The 19,760-nt window shown below is 38.8% G+C and overlaps 1 protein-coding gene across 12 annotated transcripts in view; it reads left to right on the top strand.

Moving 5' to 3' along the window:
- LOC132193212 (ELAV-like protein 1) overlaps nt 1-19,760 on the top strand; it is a 50,801-nt gene that overhangs the window by 14,020 nt on the left and 17,021 nt on the right. For 6 of the 12 annotated variants that reach the window (XM_059613714.1, XM_059613712.1, XM_059613707.1 and 3 more), the window contains exons 2-4: nt 2,567-2,849; nt 14,504-14,584; nt 18,633-18,742. In XM_059613714.1, coding sequence (XP_059469697.1) covers nt 2,603-2,849; nt 14,504-14,584; nt 18,633-18,742 — 438 coding nt within the window. In that variant the 5' untranslated portion in view covers nt 2,567-2,602. The remainder of the gene's footprint in view (nt 1-2,566; nt 2,850-14,503; nt 14,585-18,632; nt 18,743-19,760) is intronic. The other 6 variants (XM_059613720.1, XM_059613718.1, XM_059613710.1 and 3 more) reach the window with 5 other exon arrangements.

The raw sequence follows: 19,760 nt of genomic DNA, 5'->3' as shown, positions 1-19,760 counted from the left end.
CATTCCAATTTGGAGGCAGAAACATGCTGACTATGCGCGCAGCCCGGCCACACTGAACACAATCCCCGCGCTGCAGAAACTCATTTCGCTGTGTGTGCCACGATACAGCGAATTACTGCACTCTGCTGAATCAACAGACCTACCCCTCGAACATTTTTCCCCGAGAGCTGATTAGCAATGAAAACTGCACACCTAGCGCATATTGCCAAATTTATACAAAACGGGAGACGCGCACAGGGGTGGCTGCCGGCCCACCCCTTCGTTCTCTATGCTGAGGGGTGCATTTCATTTGGCTTGATATTGTTATTGAGGAGGTGATGCCGTCCCGCCGCCGATGATGCAGCTGCCTCGTAAAACGTTACGACCCCGAGAGAGCGAGAGAAGAGTCGCGCCTCGCGCCAGTACGAACCCAATTTTTTACGAGCTTTTTTTGGAAAATTGCCGCCGCCTGCTGAAACATTAAAGAGAGAGGACACGGAAATATCGATGGCGTGCGCGCACCGCTCGAACTTTAAAAATGGATTTCGCCCCGGGACTGGCAAAAAAAGTTGTATCGGTAAAAAATAAATCTGTCCCGTTTGAAAAGAGCAAGCGCGTAAAAAAACCAATATGAATTTCAACGACCACCGGAATATTTAATGCGCTGCCAATTTAAAAACAAAATGCAAATTGGGATGAGAATTACAGGAAAATACAGGAATTTTTTGTGATTGAATTTCAAATCATCTGAATTTTTCAATTAATTCATTATATTAAACTCAGTAAACAGTACAAAATTAACCGTTATTTATTATTAAAGAAAATTATTAAACAATACAATTTTTAGTATCGGCATTAAATGAATCGCTTCTTTGCTAAATTTATCTTATTAATTAATAATAGTCAGGATAGTCAGTACATTATTTTAATATTTATAATAGAAAATAAAACAATATTTCAACTTATAAAATTTTATTATTTAATTAATTTAAATAATATTAAATTTTAAAAATTAATTACTTTCATTTTAAAGAAGAGGTGAATTCTTGAGGGCTATTCTATAAATACAGAATTAAATACAATCGTAGTCCGGGATTGAAAGTTGGCCGCAACACCATCAAATTTTTTACTTTTTATTTTTGAATCTTTCGCACTCCACTCTGTAAGTCACTTTCAATTTCAACTTCTGTAAACGGCGGCGACGAGATTTCGCAAGTGTGCCCATTCCGAAATCTATCTCGAGGGGTTGCGAGAAAGTAAATGGCCACGTCAGATGAGGAAAAAAACGAGCGTGAGTCACAGCTGTACTATATATTCGCGAATCGGAATACGACGGATATAAAATTAAATCGTTATTAAGCGCAGCTGGAGGGAGAAATTAGTGAGGAGTGGAGACAAGAGGGAGCTGTGCTGTTCTCGTTCTAACCGCTTCATTAAAAAGACCCGCCGCTTGGCGTGCATTCAAAATAATAATGAATGAATAATCAGAATATTCACATATAGAAAATAAAACGGGCGGCGCTCTCTCACAAATAAAAGGCACCCGCGCGCGTGTGTGTCGTGTGCGTTTCACTCCTTTGAAGATTTTGACTTTACGGTCGGCAGGATCAAAGCATGGTGCGGCTGATGAGCTGACGAGAGTCCGACGACGAGGACATCTCTCTATCATCGCAAGGTCGCTATACCGCGGTTTCAAAAGAAGCCACTCGCAGAATTTTTTTTCCTCTTTTGAATTCTGTTGTTTTTAATTAAAAATTTGCCTTTGATGAACCTTTATATAAAAACTAATCTAAATAGTGTTTTCTCCTTCACATTTAAACAAATGCCAAAAATTAAAAGCATTTTTGAGACAATTTCTAAAAGCTCGTAAAAGTCTTTCTGGTTTAAAGGGGATTAATTAAATATTCAATTTGGGCAGACAGAACCCAACGACGGTTCCCCTCTCCGTCTCCAAATTGCATTTTCATGCAGTCCGTTCCCCATTTGCGAACGATGAACCCTCTCTTGAGTGGTTTTCTCCGCCCATGCCTCTCAAACCGTTAGTGCTTTTTGCTCGAGAGTAAAGGGCCCGTTTCCAATTGTTTCTAGATATACTATAGTGATGCAACGCCGGTTGTACGCAAGAACGTAAAACACGCAGCTAAATTTGCTCTTAATTACCCATAAAACGTCAGCAAGCAAAGAGCGAAGGCGGGTTGAAATGGAATTTTGTTTGCACGGTTGATGTGAACCGTTACTTGTCTCATTAACTCTCTGGCGTGCAACAAAAACACCGAGATTATCTCTGATTCATAGTGGAGCAAATTCAGGAGATTAAATTGTGAAAAATGGTTAAATATAAGCTGCTTTGAAATTGCCTCACAAATATCAGTTTCAGCATCAATAAAATTGCGCATAACCAGAATAAAGAGTGGCATTTTATACCACCAAACACTTAAGAGATTATTTTTAATTGGAGAGTTGAAATAAAATGGATAGAAATTATTTTAGAATTAAAAACTCAACGAACAATAAAAAAAATTAATCTCAGTTTAACTCATTTTATTTCTTTTTTAAAATTTAACGTTTTGTTCATTTTTGCTCACAGGTTTGGCACAGCAACAGTATCATCACCGGCTCGAAAATGATGCAGAACGGTCTGGACGCTGTGCCCCAACAGAATGGCACCATCCACAACACCTCTTCCAACTCGTCGGCGAACTCGCACAACTCGTCGTCGCAGACCAACTCCGGCGGCAGCCAGGAGGAGTCCAAGACCAACCTGATCGTCAACTACCTGCCTCAGACCATGACGCAGGAGGAGATCAGGTCGCTCTTCTCGTCCATCGGCGAGGTCGAGAGCTGCAAACTCATCAGGGACAAAGTCACAGGTGAGTTGCTCATGAAATTGCTACCCCGATTTTCCTATCCACTATTCCACTAACCAAAAGAAAACTTTACAATAACGCCACGGGAGAAACTTGGCATGCAGATTGGTTTCTTGCACGATTTTTTTTACACCCAAAGTCAAAAAGAGGATAATTAAAAAAAAAAAAATAAATGGAGAAGTCCTCAAAGCAGCTCAAAGTCCTGTGCCAGAAATATTTTTATGAAAGAAAATTGTTAAATTGTTATTTATGCAACGGATAAATGATGCATTAGTTAAATTACTGGTCTAAAATTCAATCGGAGCTATTAATGTGTTTTTTCCTTTAATTTTAAAATTAATTATTTTTGCTCAATTTTTTTTATCTGATTGCGAACAAAAGATTCGCATGCTGCAAAATTTATTTATGGCACAGAGCAACGAGCTAATTTCACTTTTGTCTGCGACAAAAACCCCAGCCAGCATCAGACTATCGGGTTCCGATGGCACACGAAAATCCGCCACACAGTCAGTCATGACCCAAATATCAATCTCTATTGTCTTGCCGCGGCGGTTCTTCTTCTCTTGTTGCCATACGTCTATCGTTTAAAAACCCCAGAGCTGCCGACAAACAAAAGAAACAAAGCACCACTGCATCCAACAAACAGTGGAGCGAGCGGGGGTGGTCGTCGTTTTTTTCTCGTAGTGAACAGAAGTCTTCCTTGTTTGCATTCAAGATGACAGGCTGGCGAGGGCTCTGCATTATTTTCCCTCCAAACGCCACCGAGGAATGTGTCTCTCTGTCGCTCCTCGCTTATTTATACACTGCCATGTCACAGCGAGTGGAATCGATCAAGAGTCTCTCTTTTGCATTTGTTGCTGAAAACATGAGAGAGAGAAAGAGGAATAAAAACAATAGTCTCTCGTTTGTCGGCCACTGATGTTGATTTTCACTATCGTCAAGGGATTTATTTTGAAAGGCAAATTAGTGTTTTGTAAACTCCAATTTGCATCTGAATCGGCAATCAAGGAAATCAAATTAATCACAAAATTATTACTTCTAAACTCGGAGCTCTTTCTCTCTAATACTCAATTAAATAGCAAATACCGGCAGACGAAGCCCCTCCTCCGACCAGTCACATGTTTTTGCTGTTGGAGCGTGGCTCATCCGTTTTTTTGTTTCACGCTCCTTTGCTGCTTAAATATTCAGCTGTGCCGGTCATATGGTCTGTGAGGGGCAGGTGTTACGTCGGCGAGTTCCGCGATCATATGCTCTTTCTCTCGCGGCCAGGTGTCGCGCCGCGATATAATAGCCGCATCAAGCGAGCTCTCTCTCTCCCTTTTTTTCGCAGCAACTCCACCACTGCAGCAGAGTGACACAATGTTGCCGCAAAACCGGCCAGGGGCGAATAAATAAATTTACGAGCGCGCTTCCACACACTGTTGTGCGATTTTGAATTTATGGCGCACACGGCACTTTAAGTGGGGACACGTGTCAAGTCCAGACGGAGCTTAAAAATTTAAAAAAGTCAAAGGTAAGAGTTAATTAATTGTTTGACTTGTTGCTTTGGTACTATTGAAATTAGTGCAGAAATTCAAAGATAAAAGTGCTAAAAATTTAATTAAAATTAGAAATTTTACAATGTTGATATTAATATTAATAATTTATTTAAAAATCCATCCACTTTTCAACTGAATATTAAAAGCACCCGTTAAAAAAAAAGTATTTTGGGGTTAAAAGCTTCTGGTTATATAAAATATCGTAAAATTCCACTCTTCATTTTCCATTTTTGAAACAAAAATTTTATAGTGTGATGCACGGTCCTCTGTATAAAAAGCTAAATGCATTATGTACTCTCATCCGTTAGCAAAAGTTATCGGCCGAATTTTGTATAATATCAAAAACAGCTGCCGCACTCCTGCTGATGAACAACGAGAGAGAGCCCCACACGTCACGGCATAAAACACAAACGTGCAAGTGAGCGAGAGTGTGTTTTTGATGAGCCTGCTCCGCCGCATTGCAGTTCTCTCCTCCCTCTCGCTCGCTCACTGCGATGGCAATAAACAGTGGCAAACAGAAGTCCTGAAGCAGCTCGTCAGGGTTGAAATCCCGTTTTGAAAACCGGTTCCGCCGAACAGCAGCGTGTCAGATGCATCATCTCTGGCGCTCGAAACTTTCGGCCTCGGGCGAATCGCCCCCGAGGGGCTCAGCCACTCTGCTCGTGCGTGCAAAGCGAGCAAACAACCTTTGATATTTAATTCATCGTCGAGCCTTATTTTTCTTTTTCATCCCCCCAAACTAACACTTGTCGCGCGTTTCGGTGCAAAGAGTGAAAAGAGATTTTGACTGTCAGAACAGGTAGACAATGGAAAAAAGGCATATTTGCAATTCTAAACACAAAACCCCACTAAAGTCAGAAGTCAAATACATATTTATTCCTTTGAGAAATTGGAAATATTGATCGGAATTTATTGGCAGGGACATTTATTTCTCTCTCCTGCACAGACGATAATATCTTTTAGAGAGAAATCATGGAAAAAATTGCCATTGACCCGCGACGGTAATAAAGAGCCTGTGCGCGTACGTGAGGTGAAACATTATAGCTGCCAGATTTGGCAATGAAAAATGACTAAAAAGCTCAACTGGGGGGTTGAGTGCGTGAAATATGGTCGGCATGAGAGATGACAACACGCTCTCCTACTTTCACGGCGGCGGCACTCCATTGTTTCTTTCGCGCTCGCCAGTTTTTCATAGGCAGTAAAATGTGACCAATTTCTCACAGGCCGATTTCCGCCGTAAAAAATCTACTTTCATTTCTTTCGGCCAGAGTTTATGGGAGTGGCCTGCGACAATATGCGCTGGTGACAAGTGCGATTTCTGCAGAATTTATTAAGGTGCTGAAAAATTGACCCTTTCTGAAAACGTGCTTGCTACTCTTTTTTGCTGATTTTTTTAGACAGCCATAAAAATGCAAATCCACCAAGGGAAAAAATTTTTCTCAACGCTTGGTTCTAAAAAAGATTTTTTTCCCAGGATAACATTGAAAATTTTTTTAAAATATGGCCCATTCAGTATTGGATTTGATTCAGCAGAGCCCAAAATTTCATGAATGAATTAAAAATAAATAAATATATTCGCACTCCTTTGAAGAGAGTCATTGAGATAATTTAATTTTAAAATACCTAAAACTAAGTGATAAGAACAAAAATCAAGTCAACCGAGGCTCACTTCGGCCAATGGGGTCTTTTGATCTCGGAAGTTTTAACAAAATTCTTTGTAATGGTGGTGCCGTTTTGACCAACAATCCATTTTTTTTAAACAAATTTTTTTTTCAACAATTTGATGTGTATAAAAATTTTCACAAATAAATAACGATGTTAATCTATTCAATTTTTAGAATTTAACAAGTAAATTAAACTTTTTTACATATGAAATATAAATTTGAATGGCTCGCACCAATGATGGAGTATGTCGAGGGTAAACCGACTGGCCAATGCGATACAATGGGTGCAGCAGCTTTCGGGGCCCGTTTTGCTTTTAGTAGCGACCCCTGCAGGGCAAAGACATCTCTGGCCAACACAACAGCGTCCCGCCTGGCATTTGCAGCAGGGGTGCGAGCGCGATGGGGTTGCGAGAAGAGGGAGTTGCGCGCCCTTCACAACCGCACGTCTAGCTCGCGTCTAGCAAAATCGATAAGTCCACGCTATGTGCACATCACTTGCAGAACAGCAACGAGTGCAGCAGTTTCTTTTTTGCCGGTTCTGCCCGGGTCGCCCAAGGTCGCCTCGCAATCCTTTTCCCGGTAAAATATCGTAGTAAAAAAAATCATGTTAGGAAATGTGATTTTGTTGACTTGTTGCGAGAAAATAAAAGTAAATAGGATTGAATTGGAAACAAAAATTTAATAGATTCTTTACCAATGTTTGCTTTTGTTATAAATTATGCAAGGTAAAATTTGATCTATTTGGAAAAGATGGGCTGAAGTGGTTGGTGCACGCAAAGGTTGCACCTAATTGCCGCCCGCACAACTTGCCATTCAGACTCGCCGGTGCTTGTGTGTGCACAGCGTGCTCTCTCGTTTAATTTCCAAGGCACTCCACAACGTTGCTTCCAAAAGTGATTCAATTCGAAAAAGCCGCGCGCGAGAGGAGAGAGCAAACACAGCATCAAATGAAATTAATTGAGGCGCGTAGCAAACAGAGCAGAGAATCGGCCAGAATCCGATCCGAGGAGAAAGGGAGAGAGAATTACGATTTCGGGTGCCGTGAGAATTCGCCATTTGCGCCGGAGAGCTGCCGTTTTAATTGAAAAACCGCCGGCGGCATTAAATCGCCGCGCTCTGTATTTTTATCGGGCGTAGCTTTGTTTCTATTTGCGTAACTTAACACATAGCATTCCTGAAAATTTGGCTTTTTACACGTTTAATTAAATTTCAACTCGTTCCATTTAAGGTCTTCATTGACCATTTGTGTGGATGCTGATTTAATTGCAAATTGTGTTTTAAAGATTTAATCTTTTTTTCCTACATCATTTCGACCGAGAATCGCAGTTTTAATTAAAAAATAATTCAGACCGCAATCAGAGCAATACACATTTTAAACCAGCATAGAATCTGCACGCGCGCAGAGTAAGTACAGCTGGCAGCACAATTATTCATCAAGATAGCTGCCTCCCGCCGCACCCACCCCTCGTTCATCGCCCCCTGACATGCAATTTTTATCATGCCGTGGCTGCTGCTGCCGGTTATTGTACGCGTCCTCCGAGGGTTGTTTCTCGGTCGGCGAGCTTGCGTTCGTGGCAGCCGAGTGGGTTTGAATGCAAAATCGCACACTCTGCGGCACACGGGAATGGCCTAATTTTCGCTTAAAAAAAAGGGTTAAAAAGAACATTTTAATATCATTTCATAGATAATACCAACCAACATTGAAATGAAGCAAATTTTGTAAATATTGTTAAATTTAAAATTTTAGAAATTTGAATTTCTTTAAATAATTTTCCAGTTTAAATAAATATTCATTTTAATATCTTTAAATTGAAATAATACATTTACAAATAAAAGCTTGATTCATTTCAGAATAATTATGAAAATTCAGTCAATAATTAAAAATTTCTACCAATTTTGAATCAAAAAATGGTCACTTTTCTAAAGGAAAGATTGCAAATTAACAAGCCACGAAAAGAAATCAATTCCATTCAAAAGAATAAACAAATATTGAATTTGAAACTGACGTATAGACCAAACTGAACCCCATTCACTAAAGCAATAAAAATAATCTTATTGCCCATTCGCGTGTCGGACATTTTGGAACTTGTGTGCCAAATTTTGCTCCGGGGGGTGGACGGCGCATTGTATTACACATTATCCTCTTTCGGACGTGCGATTCTCAAGGGAGGAAACCGAACAGGACACGAAACCGCCACACACATCTGCATAATCAAGAGGCGAGCGCCGCGTATCGATTCGCCATTTGGTATTCGCCACCATCATTTTCGCCCCCACTCCGCCCCCTCTCGCCCTCTCTCGCCCTCGACAAACAGCTCGGCTTTTTCGGAAAAGCTCCAAGGTGGAAAGCAGGCACGAGTTTTGCGCGGCTTTTTAGTATTCACCGCTGATAATCGGAGCCATCAACGGACGGAGCTGCTTTTTCGGAGGATTTTCGTGACGCGCGTTGCCAAACAGCCGCCGCGACCAATATCGGAGGCGGACGGGCGAGTCATAATAATTTATCGGGGCCACCGTGTCTCTCTCTCGGCACGGAAAGCTCCACCAACCACCCCTGTACGCTTTGAATATAATTCGGGCGCCGCACGCCACGCCGCTAGACTTAACCACGAATCTATACTCGAGAAAAATTGGTCGTGAAAAAGCAGGGTGCCACGTCATACGCCGCCCTTTTGTACACACACACAATTCTATTCACAGCAACTAATTTAATGCAAGCGGCCTTCGTGTGCTCTTTCCTCCCTCCTCGCCACGTGAATAAGATAAGAAAATACACGGCCACACGTAAAATATAAATTCTCTGACGTACTCTTTCCCTTGGCGTGCACCACTGACTGATGGTGATAATAAAGTGCGCGGCGGTGAATTAAACCTTTCAGCTTGCTGACACTCCAGAGACAGGAACTTTTAATTTATTATTTTGGAAATTTTTAAAAAAATTTTATATTGTGTGATTTTTTTAAATATGAAAATTTATTATTTATTGTTTTTTTATAATTTTAATCAATCAAAGACTCCCACCCGGATCAAGGAATAGCCGAGTAGTTTAATTTCAAATCATCAATTCTCAATGTTTAAACTTTTTACTAGTTATATTATTTTAAAATTTGAAATTTAATGCACAAAATATAGTTGTGAAGCAAAATTTAATTGAACAAATATCTGATTAAGGAATTTTCTACTGCATTGTATGAACAGGAAATGTGAAGCCTCCTTGAAGCTGTCCATTTTTTACCTATATTTTATATACGAGAGATCCACAAGTTGAGAAATCGGAAGCTAATTGGCATCCTCGTGAATACATACCATCTGGGAAATCACTTACTTGTCAAGGAACGCTCGAACGCTCGTCTCGATCCGGGCCCAGATGCTTTTTCCGATGAGAAGCCGGCAATAATACATACATTGACGTTCTTTTTATATTATGTAACTTTCAACTTGGGTCTTTGTGCGCCTGTTCAGTACATAATTATGAAGCATTTTTTTCCGCTTGTGCTTGTCAGAGTTGAGAACAAGGCTTACATGAAAAGCCTCTTTGCTGCTTCTTCTTTGATGTCGCAATAGTATTTTGGTTGACATTTAAAATTCCCTCCTTCTTATAGGAGTAGGTCAAAGACACTATAATGAGATAAATGCATATTTGCTATGGGTGCAGTAATTTTCTTTTTGCAAAAATTTTAATAAAAAAAAAATCACTAATTAATTTGCTTTTAAAGTATTATCTTTTTTATTTACATATTAAAATTGGAACTATTATTACTTAAGCGGATTATGCAATCTATTAATAAAAATATGATAAGCAAAAATACTTTAAATTATGAATTAAAAGATGATTTTAAATGCGCGCGTGAAATATGAATGACGCTTATTTTTTTCTGATAGATTTACACAAGGAAAAGCTCACTTTTATATCAAGAAGGCAAAAAATAACATTTTTTCAGACAAAATCGTTTATTTTATTCCCAGACATTTCTATGAAGTTTTGCACTTAATTACGGAAGTTGAAACGACAGAAGAGCTTTATTTAAAACGGCACGCATCTCCGGTGTGGGCGCGAAAAAGAAAAATCCGACGGCTTTTCTCTCTCTACATTTTTTTGTAATTTTGCTGCTCTTTCAACTCGCGTCCTGTCACGGGCTGAAACGTCTTTTGACATTTCAGGGGTGTTAACAAGCATAAACAGAGCGGCATTAATCAAAAGAATAACAAAAGCTCTCTCTGCGCCTTCCACGCGCGCGCCGCTATATTAAAAACGACAGTCACAATGCCGCTCCAGGCCGAGCCCTGTTTATACATATATTCGTAGCAGGTGTTTTGAGTTAATGACTTTGTCAAGTGCGCCCTCGACGGCTCCACGTAAGTTTGCAATCGATGCCTTCCGACCTCTCAAAACAAAAATATTATGGCGAACTTCAATCGAACACAATGATGCGGCGTTGTTGCTCCACAAGTCGATATAGGAGCAGGAGAGGCGAAATGTGAGAGGAAAATTAAAATATGCGACGTCGCCGGCACGACATGACGAAGAAGCGTCTCGTTAATTCAAGACAGAAGAGTCATTTTTATTTTAAGAAAGGCAACCAACAGTCACTAGTCAGTCACCGCAGGCTGCTCCAGAAACGTAAAAATTAATTGGGCTGGATTATTATAAAAAAAAAAAAACGGTTGCAGGTCTAAAACGTTCAGAAATTAATTTAGAATTGAAATTTTTGCGACGCTTTATTCTGTTTATTTTTACATTTTTTATAATTAAAATTGTAAAATAACAATTATTTTCTTTGCATAATGTGAACAACTTGAGATTAAAAATTACATAAAAAAAAATTTTGGATATTTTTTTCATCGAAAATGGTGATCAAAACCAATTTATGTCTATAATTCATTAAAATAAATAAAATTATACACTTTCATTATAATAAAATCATTGAGCCAATGGCTAATAATTAGAACAATAATAAATAATTTAAAAAAAATTAATTAAATTAGTAAGATAGAAATATTTAAAATTAATTATATTTAACATACTATTTTTATTTAAAAATAAAAATGTGTCATCTCCACAATCTCTTGAAAAATTTCACTGCAACTTTTATTTTGAGGCAAGCTAAAAATCCGTGGCGATGATCTTTCGGGATAAGTTTTGAGCTGTGTGTGAAAGTTTCACAAGTGGGTGTTGAACGCACACTCTTTGACGCGGCTGCAAGTTGAAGCCGTAGATAAGCCGGAGAAGAAGCGCGGCTGCTCGTCGTCCGTCCGTCCGTCGGTCGGTCTGTACGCCTGGCAGGGCATAATAGCGCGCGCGAGAGCTTGGATCGAATGCTGACTCGTGGGATGAGCGCGCGACTGAGCAATTTATAGCCGTTGCGCGTTTCTGCTTCTGCTAAGGATCGGCCCGACTTCATCATTCCCACCCTCCTCGAGGCTATTTTCGGGCAGGCGGGTGGTTGGATGAAAACACACACGGCACACCGCCGCTGCATAATGATATATTTACACAGAGAGAAAGGCCTCTCTTCTCTCTTTCTCTCTCACTCGCAGAGAGGATAAAATTTTGTCCATTCGCATTAATCACGCCGAAATTAACGCCGGGAGTTAGCAACCTGAGCGGCGGACGATGATGACGCGATAAATCAGCGTCCTAGGTGAGGGCGTTGTGGATTCCTGGCCGGACGTTGACAAATGGACCGTAAACAATGCGGTCGAAAACCGGCGCTGGCTGGCTCGCTTGTTCGCTCGCTCGCGGTTTTCTGCTCAGATTAGCGCGCAAGTTTAGTTTCTAACTCATTATCCGGTGCTCGTCCCGAAATTGATTTGAGAGAAAGCAAAAGGCGGGAATGCGCCAGACGTCGCTTTGTTTTGATCGACGAAAATAAACGGAGTGAACGGCCGAGGTAATGGACGATTCTGCAGACAGCCAGATTAACCAAATCAACATTTCTTCTTTATGATCGTACAAGTGTGATGGAAATGTTTGAATTCTCAGCAATTTTTATTCGCTCTAGTTAACAATGTACTGAAATACATGAAAAAATGTTTCTTAATTATATTCACAAGTTATAGATAATTTAAAATAATATCGCACGCAAATTTAATTTTTAATAAATCCTGGGTGTTAAATCTTTATTTTTCGATACCATTTTTATATTTATTCAAAAATTTAACAAATAAAATACATATTTTTAATGTTATTTTTCTGCTTTTTCACAATGTGGCCATCTCATTCACGTAGAAAGAAAATATTTATCTTAATTGATTTTTTGCTCGATTTTTTTTTCATTTATTGGTATAGAAAGATATCTGTAATATCGTTCATAAATTATATTCATAAATTTTTTTGATATGTTTTGTGTGTTAATCCATATCTCCAAAAATTAGTTCTGCGGAGATCGATTTACTAGAGAAAAATATATATCTTCCTCGACATAATTTGAATGTAGATTAAATTAATTCAACAGCATTAGTATAGAAATTATTTCTTAAAATTTCAAGCAATTGAAATATTATTGAACTCATATTTTCACAAAAATGTGCGAAAATTCAGCCAAATTTTATTCAGAAGATAAAAGCTACGAAACCTTTTGCAATTTAGCGTTGTTGGCGCAGTTTTGTTCTTTTGACTAATAATGATCGTCATGTTAGGCCATAAAAAGTTAAGCACTTATTTTTCCTCTTTCTTCCGCACATAAAAAATGGTCTCTCACGTCTACTTATTAGCTCGACTGTCTGTGGCAAGATTTCTCGTTGCACGTCCGCGATTTACGATAAAATTGGCCTGCAGGGTGTGTGGGGCGTGATTAAAGGGCGTACACACAAGTTCTTCCTTCGAGGGAAGAATAATGTTGATTGCGCGCGTGCGACGGTTAAACGCGGCGCGAAGGCGGTCGCGCCTCCGAACAAGCACTCAAACTTTTCCCATTCATTTTGCGTCGCCCTCGAAAAAGCAAGCGTCGCTCGGCCCTTCCAATTAATCCGCCGTCGCTCCGAAAAGGCGGCCTGCACCCAAATTGGCGACAAATGACCGACCCCGCCAGCGCCATCCGAGGCTGCGTACGTACGCAAAATTTCCAGCGTAATTATTTGGCAGCAGCGGCCGGCGGCGACGGGTAACGAGGCGAGAGAGGCGCGACGCAGCACGCGCTGCCGTCACAGATCGACGGCTTTGATGCAAATAAGCCGCCTTGCGCCGACCGCAGCCAAATTGCACCCCTCCACGTGAAAAGTAAATCCGCCCAAAGCACCAGGGAAAATGTTTATAAAACTCCGATAATTGGCCGGCAGAGCAAACAGGAAAATTTTGCAAACTTTTTGCTTCATTAGCATGCAAAAAAAATTGGTTTCTGCGAATATCTGTATTCGTAATTGTGTTTATTATTAAAAGTATTAAAATCATAGGATAATTTGAAAAGTTCATGCAGATTTAAAATTAAATATTCGCGCTCAAAAAATTCTAAGAAATATTTAATCCTCCAATACTATAATAATTAGTGTAATTATTAAAAATCTCCCATTTTAAAATAAAAAAAGGATAATTATGAAAAAAATATTATTCATTATTACTATTATGAGGTAGATTAAATCAGCTCTAAAGTATTGAATATTTTTAAAGAATATCTCCAGAAAAAGATTCCAACTCAATAATAATGAATGAGCCTGTATAATATTTTATCTTGAAGTTAATTAAAAAGCACTGATTAAAAAAGCAACTGTCTAAACAAAGAAAGATTCATCCTGTAGTTTTGAAATTCACTATTTAACAAGGAGATACACTGAAAAAAAGAGTTTTCCGTACACTCCATGAAAATTTGGTATCTATTTTATTATGAAAAACTAGTTTTTTTTTTTTAAGAAACTTTCATGAATTTTAATTGATTAAATTTTGAGAAATATAATTTTAAAATTAATATCAACATTAATCAAGCCATTTTAAGAAGAAGTTCCCTTAAAGGTGTCATAACTTTTTTACAATGAATTTGTCAAAAGCTGCTTGTTTCTTTTGGACGAAATTCTTTCTAAGCCAGCCTAATTATGGAATGGAGGGGATTGCAGTGCGTGGAAGACCTCCAAATTTCATGGAATTATGTGGACCAAGACAACTTCTATGGCGTAGTTAGAATAACTGAAGCTTTTTAAGTCCAGTGAGGCTATTAAGAAGGACAAAGAGAACCCTTAGAGGCCAACAACAAAGCCCATTTAGTACAAGTCTCGCAAAAAGGAACAAACTAGCTCTTTCACAAAACTGAGCTTAAACAACCCTTTTCTCTCTATCTCTCTTGATCTATCCACCCTGTCTATCCTCCAAGTTACACTGTTCACAAAATCCCCATAATTAACTATCTGTGTGTGCAAATAATCAGTCTGTAACCTTAATGCGTGAATTTGCGCCCCCCGTACACTTTTGATTTTATTATTTTTGAATTTGTTTAATCAGAGAGGCAGCTCATGTATTCTCACTCAGAACTTTCAGATGGAATTCCGGGCAAATCACCATCAATATTCGATGTTCGAACCGCGTTAACAGGCGATTCACAGCACATAGGTGAGGCTATTGAATGTCTGCTAACAAAAGGGCTGCAAAAATTACACTAAAAGCTAATCCCAATATAATCCCAGATTGTGTGCGTACTTTTGATAGAAAGAAAAAAAAATGGTACAAACTAACAAAACGTGCAAAAGCTGAATGTGGCTTTTAACAATGGAAATTCAATGCCTCTTACTAACTGAATAATATGAGCTGTGGACGCAATTTTAATAACAAAAGTTTGGAGGTTTTTTTTGCTTGCCGTATTTTTTGAAAGATTTGATTATTGATTAGCATTTTATTCATAATAAATTATTATTAACCAAATTTTGACCAATTTTTCTTTTTTTAACAGCTTTATTTACTTGTCTGGTTCGGATTGATGAAAAGCATTTCAAACGGAACTGCGATAATCTAAACCAAGTTTACGGTTGGCCAGTTGAACTTAAACAGTGCCCAGAGTAAACTGTGAGCCTGTCACAGAAAACTTGACAGAAACATTCTCGTCTCCACGCCGGCGGCATTTGGCACACTTCAAATTGCAGCAAATTTTCGCTTAAAATTACACTCGTTATGTTGAAATCCGGAGAGTGGCACTTAAATTTGTGGAGTAACGCCAAAAAGATAAATTTCTCCCACGCACACAGAAGCTTGTTAAAATAGTTTGCGCCGTTCAATTAAAATTTAACTGCAACGCTAGAATCAATAGTGAGTAATTACAGAGGTGGCGACGGATTTGCAATTTGACTTTGCTGCGCATGTGGGACACACGTAGTACTTTTGCCCTACACAAAGGTGCCTTGTCATTAGCACAGCCCTCGGTTTGGCTTTGAAGGGTGAGAGCTGAGCACTTTGATCGGCAGCTGTTAACACCGAGCCTCAGGGATCATGTTTGAAGTTTGAATTATGGTTTACACGGGAACAATGCGAAACTCCTTTGGAAGCTAAAAAGGTAGAAAGTAATTCAGAGTATTTTTCTTTTGAACTAAACAAAAACACGTATGTACTTAAAACAGAGAAAATTTTGTGGTAAACACAAGTAAACAAACAAATTTTTGATTATATCATATTTTTAAAGAGTTCAGATCTTTGCGAATTATATCCTGATTCAAAATATATTAAAAATGACTTTTAAAATTTATAAAAATTTAATAAACATTTAAACATATTATCTATCATAATTTCAACACTGCCTTTAAAAATGAGTACACATTTTGGAACAAAATCTAAATTAAAATTCCTATAATAAGGGCTTATTTTTTTCACCAACGTATTTCAAATAAACTGACAGCAGCCAGTTGGGTATTTTTAAATTGAGAGAATTTTTATTTGTAGCTGCCGGATTGATGAAAGAATTCAAGATTGCTTCATTAGAGGCCGATGGAAGGCAGTGCTCTCCATCGAAAGTCGCCGCTCCGGCTATTTTCAGGCAAATTTATCATCACTTATTTCTGATCAAACGAGCCACTCGTCGTCGCGGCTCGTCCTTGTCGCCGTATTAAATTCATTTTTTCTACTTCTTTTTTTTTTGACAAAGCTGCCGCGGGTCCGGGTGGGTGCGAAAATAGCAGGCATCGGAGCTTGTAAATCAATGTCTGGCGATCGCAAATCTGCACTGCTTCATCCGCTAAAGAGCTAAAGAGCAGGATGTTTGGAAGCCGGGGTTTGATTAACACACGCGCGCGGGAAGCGAGCGACCCTAACTAACCGGCCAAAGTCCTCCTCCGTGCTTGCCAAGTCGCGTCGCCGTTGACAATTACTCTCTGCTCTTCTCTCGGCTACTTACTTTTAATCTTGCACGCCACCCACTTCATAGCTGAAATGGCCAAACAACAAACGGGTGGTGGAATTTAGTCGGCTTGATTTATACGATTAGCAAATCTAAATATAAACAACGTTTAGAAAGCTATTTCAACAAATGAGAAATAATTTGTCCAAATTTCTCCTTGTATTTTTAAATAATTATTAGTCTTTTTTTTAAATTTGATTGAAAGTTTATTAGAACAAAGGATCTTTGCAAAATTCTGGCTCAAATTTTTTGTGACAAATTATGACTTCCTTAATATTTTTGGTCCTTTTTTTATTTAACCTCAATTTTGCCGTTTAATAATAATCAAATTAATTTTGAAATAAAATTGGATTTTTTTTATTAATTATGATATTTGACTACAGTTGAAAATCACAAGTAAACAATTTTACATATTCAGGACGGCAAGGGTGTTTGCACTGCAACAAGCAAGAGCTTTTTGGAGATGCTCCAAGCCAATCATTTTTATCCTGGCCGCGACAGAAATGCAAAAATGGATCGTTGCCACTCGAAGTAGAGAGAACTCGGCACGGGGGCGAATTATTATTTTTTCCCTTTTGCTTTGCTGCAACCACCCATTGCTGCCGGCCCAGAAATTAATGGACCGTGTCTTGGCAGCAGTGGTGCAGCAAGAGCCATTCGAAAGATATGAAATCGATTTTCGTTGTGCAGCCGCCGGCAGTCATCCTTTTCAAAAGACGGAGAGCGGGGCAATTCCACTAATGAAACAGAAAATCCCACTTTATGGGCGATTTGCCTCTGATTTATGGCCAACAAATGGCGACGTTTTTAAGATTTCCTCCTCAAATTATGAGCTTCGTTTTAAAGCCACGGAGCATTCTTTATGATCAATGGTCGAGTACCAAAAATATTGAGGGCTATTCAGAGAAAAAGAAGAGGGTCTCACAATTTTAATTGGAAGGAAAACCTTGCTTTGAGGCAGAAAAAATTGGTTTATTTGAAATATAACAAGCTCTTCTTTGAATTTCTATACAAATATTGCCGAAAATAAAATCATGAATGGGTTTTTGGCCTTGAAAAGAATTCTGGCCCAAGTTTTGCACAAGACAAAACGGAGGAGACAATGCAATTTCAGTTGGCACGCTAATAACCAGTCGTAAATTAAGGCGTACGAGAGGCGGCCAAGGCGAGCCAAGAAAACAGACGACCTTAATTTTCTCGTCTCGGAGCAGAAAGAGGAAGAATAAGTACTAACTGCAAACATTTATTTGAAATAGTGCAGCAGCAGGCTGGCGCAATAATTTCTCCATGAAACGCTGCTCTGCCGGCGCCAAGTTTACCAGTTAATTAGTCTAGGTAGCAGTGAAAATCTAATTCGCCTTCCGGAACGTGTTTATTTTTTTACCCTCCAGATGGAAAATAAACAAAGAGGGTCTAGGAGAAAAATGGCGTGGATGCAGGCAATTAATTGGAGTGCTTTCCCTGGGAAGACCGGCCAATAAAACGAACGTTTTCCGTTTGAGTGCCAATGTTATTCGTTGGAAATTAATTAAAACGCATGGACCGGCTGTCCAATTATTTGGAGTGGCCTCGCAAGAAAATCCAATTTGGCGCATCTCCTCTATATTTTTCGGCCGCTCGTAGAGGAGAATGTTTGTAGTGCGATAACAATTTGCATTAATTCCAGCCGTTCCTGGACCTGTTGGGAGCCGAATTAGCCTCCAAATAAAAGCAAACGTTTGTGTTTAATGGGACGTTTCACGTGTGAGGGCCACCGGCAAATTGAATGTAATGCGTTGACAAACTGCATTTTTTGTGTGCAATCAACAGTAACTTTCGGTTTATAGGGAAAAAACGGAGGAGGAAAAAAGAGGAAAATTTTATATAACGATACTTCAATTTTCAACTAATTCAAATATAATGTGTATTTTTTTTTTATCTGGTAAATAAACCAACTAATTAATTGAACTGTTTACCAGTTACCTATGCTTAGATTAAAAAATAATAATAAGTTAATGAATGATTAACAAGTAATTAATTAAAGCAATAAATAATTAATTAAACTGTAATCATCTCCGTCTGTTATTATCTTGCTTCTACACCTTATTAATTGCAATCGTTTTTATTTTTAAATTTAAGTTATTGAAAAAATCTCCAGTTGATAAAATAAAGCACAGATATGAGCTTTCTGGAATGTCTCGACCCACCCATATCCACCGCTTTCCTTTTGCCTGAATGCATTTTTAATTTCAACGCTTGCCACTTGTTACCATAATTACGTTGGTATTATGAATATTGCTTCAGGACAGAGCCTGGGCTATGGCTTCGTCAACTATCACCGGCCGGAGGATGCTGAGAAGGCCATCAACACCCTCAACGGTCTCAGATTACAGAACAAGACGATAAAGGTACGTATCGCGAATTAATATAATTGTGTTTTTGTTTGAAAAGAGCGTCGGTCCAGGCAGCTGAAACACTCTGTCGAGGCCAATTAAAAGTGTTTAATTGACGATGATGAGCGCAATTTTTGTCCGTAGCTCGGGTGGCTTGGCACGCGGCCATTAACTGTTTCATTAGCCAAAGCGCTTCTCTTTAATATTTCTGTGAAAATTTTCACGCGGGCCCAGCGGAGGTGGTACTTTCGAAAGAGTACTACCGCGTGCGACAGTGAGAAACGCACCGAACGACAGATTTGCATCGCGAGGGCCGCTTTTCAGCGCTAAAATTAGCGGCTTTTCGTTGAATTGACTCAAAAAATTCAGGCATAACGGACGGATCTGCTCCACTTTGCCCCTGTCGCTTTTCTGAAAATAGGATGTAGCTAAACAAAAATACTAAAATAAATCGGATTATTCAAAATGTAAAACGGATGAAAATATTTGAAAGAAAATTGTGTAAAATACTTTTTAATTCTTTGATTTTTAACATCAATTTAACTAAATATTATTTTTTATTAATTTAAATTATGGCACAACAATGCCTACGTTTTTTTTTTAAGTACTAGCAGACGAGATCACGTGTCTTCTCCTAGTTTTTATTTATTTTTTCAACGAGATCAAGTTTAGTAAATAATTTCAATGAAACCTACGTTGAGTGTTATTGTAACTTTCAATTTCTTTTATTCTTCATTTCGTAGAAACTCCTTTTCTATTGTTGTTGGGCTTAAAAAAAAGACACAGACAGACATCAAAGCGAAATTTAATTGAGCGCTCTTCAAAATTTTTGATAAAAAGGTAATTACACAAAGAGTCGTTTGTAAAAAAAAGCCACGCCTCCTCTCTCTCGCTCACTTTTTTTAATTGGCAGAAAATGTGCGCGTGTAATTACAGCGATGAAAATGAAAAAGTGCCGACGGTGTTGGAGCTAAATTTTGGCCGTGCCTCAAATCAACATTCATAAGCCGCGGCGGTTACAAAGTGGGCACTC

This window comes from Neocloeon triangulifer, unplaced genomic scaffold, assembly GCF_031216515.1.
Source record: "Neocloeon triangulifer isolate White Clay Creek 2 clone unplaced genomic scaffold, ASM3121651v1 ptg000003l, whole genome shotgun sequence".
Taxonomy (NCBI): Eukaryota; Metazoa; Arthropoda; class Insecta; order Ephemeroptera; family Baetidae; genus Neocloeon; species Neocloeon triangulifer.
The sequence above is the reverse complement of the archived record's forward strand: the minus strand, read 5'-3'. Positions and strand labels throughout refer to the sequence as shown.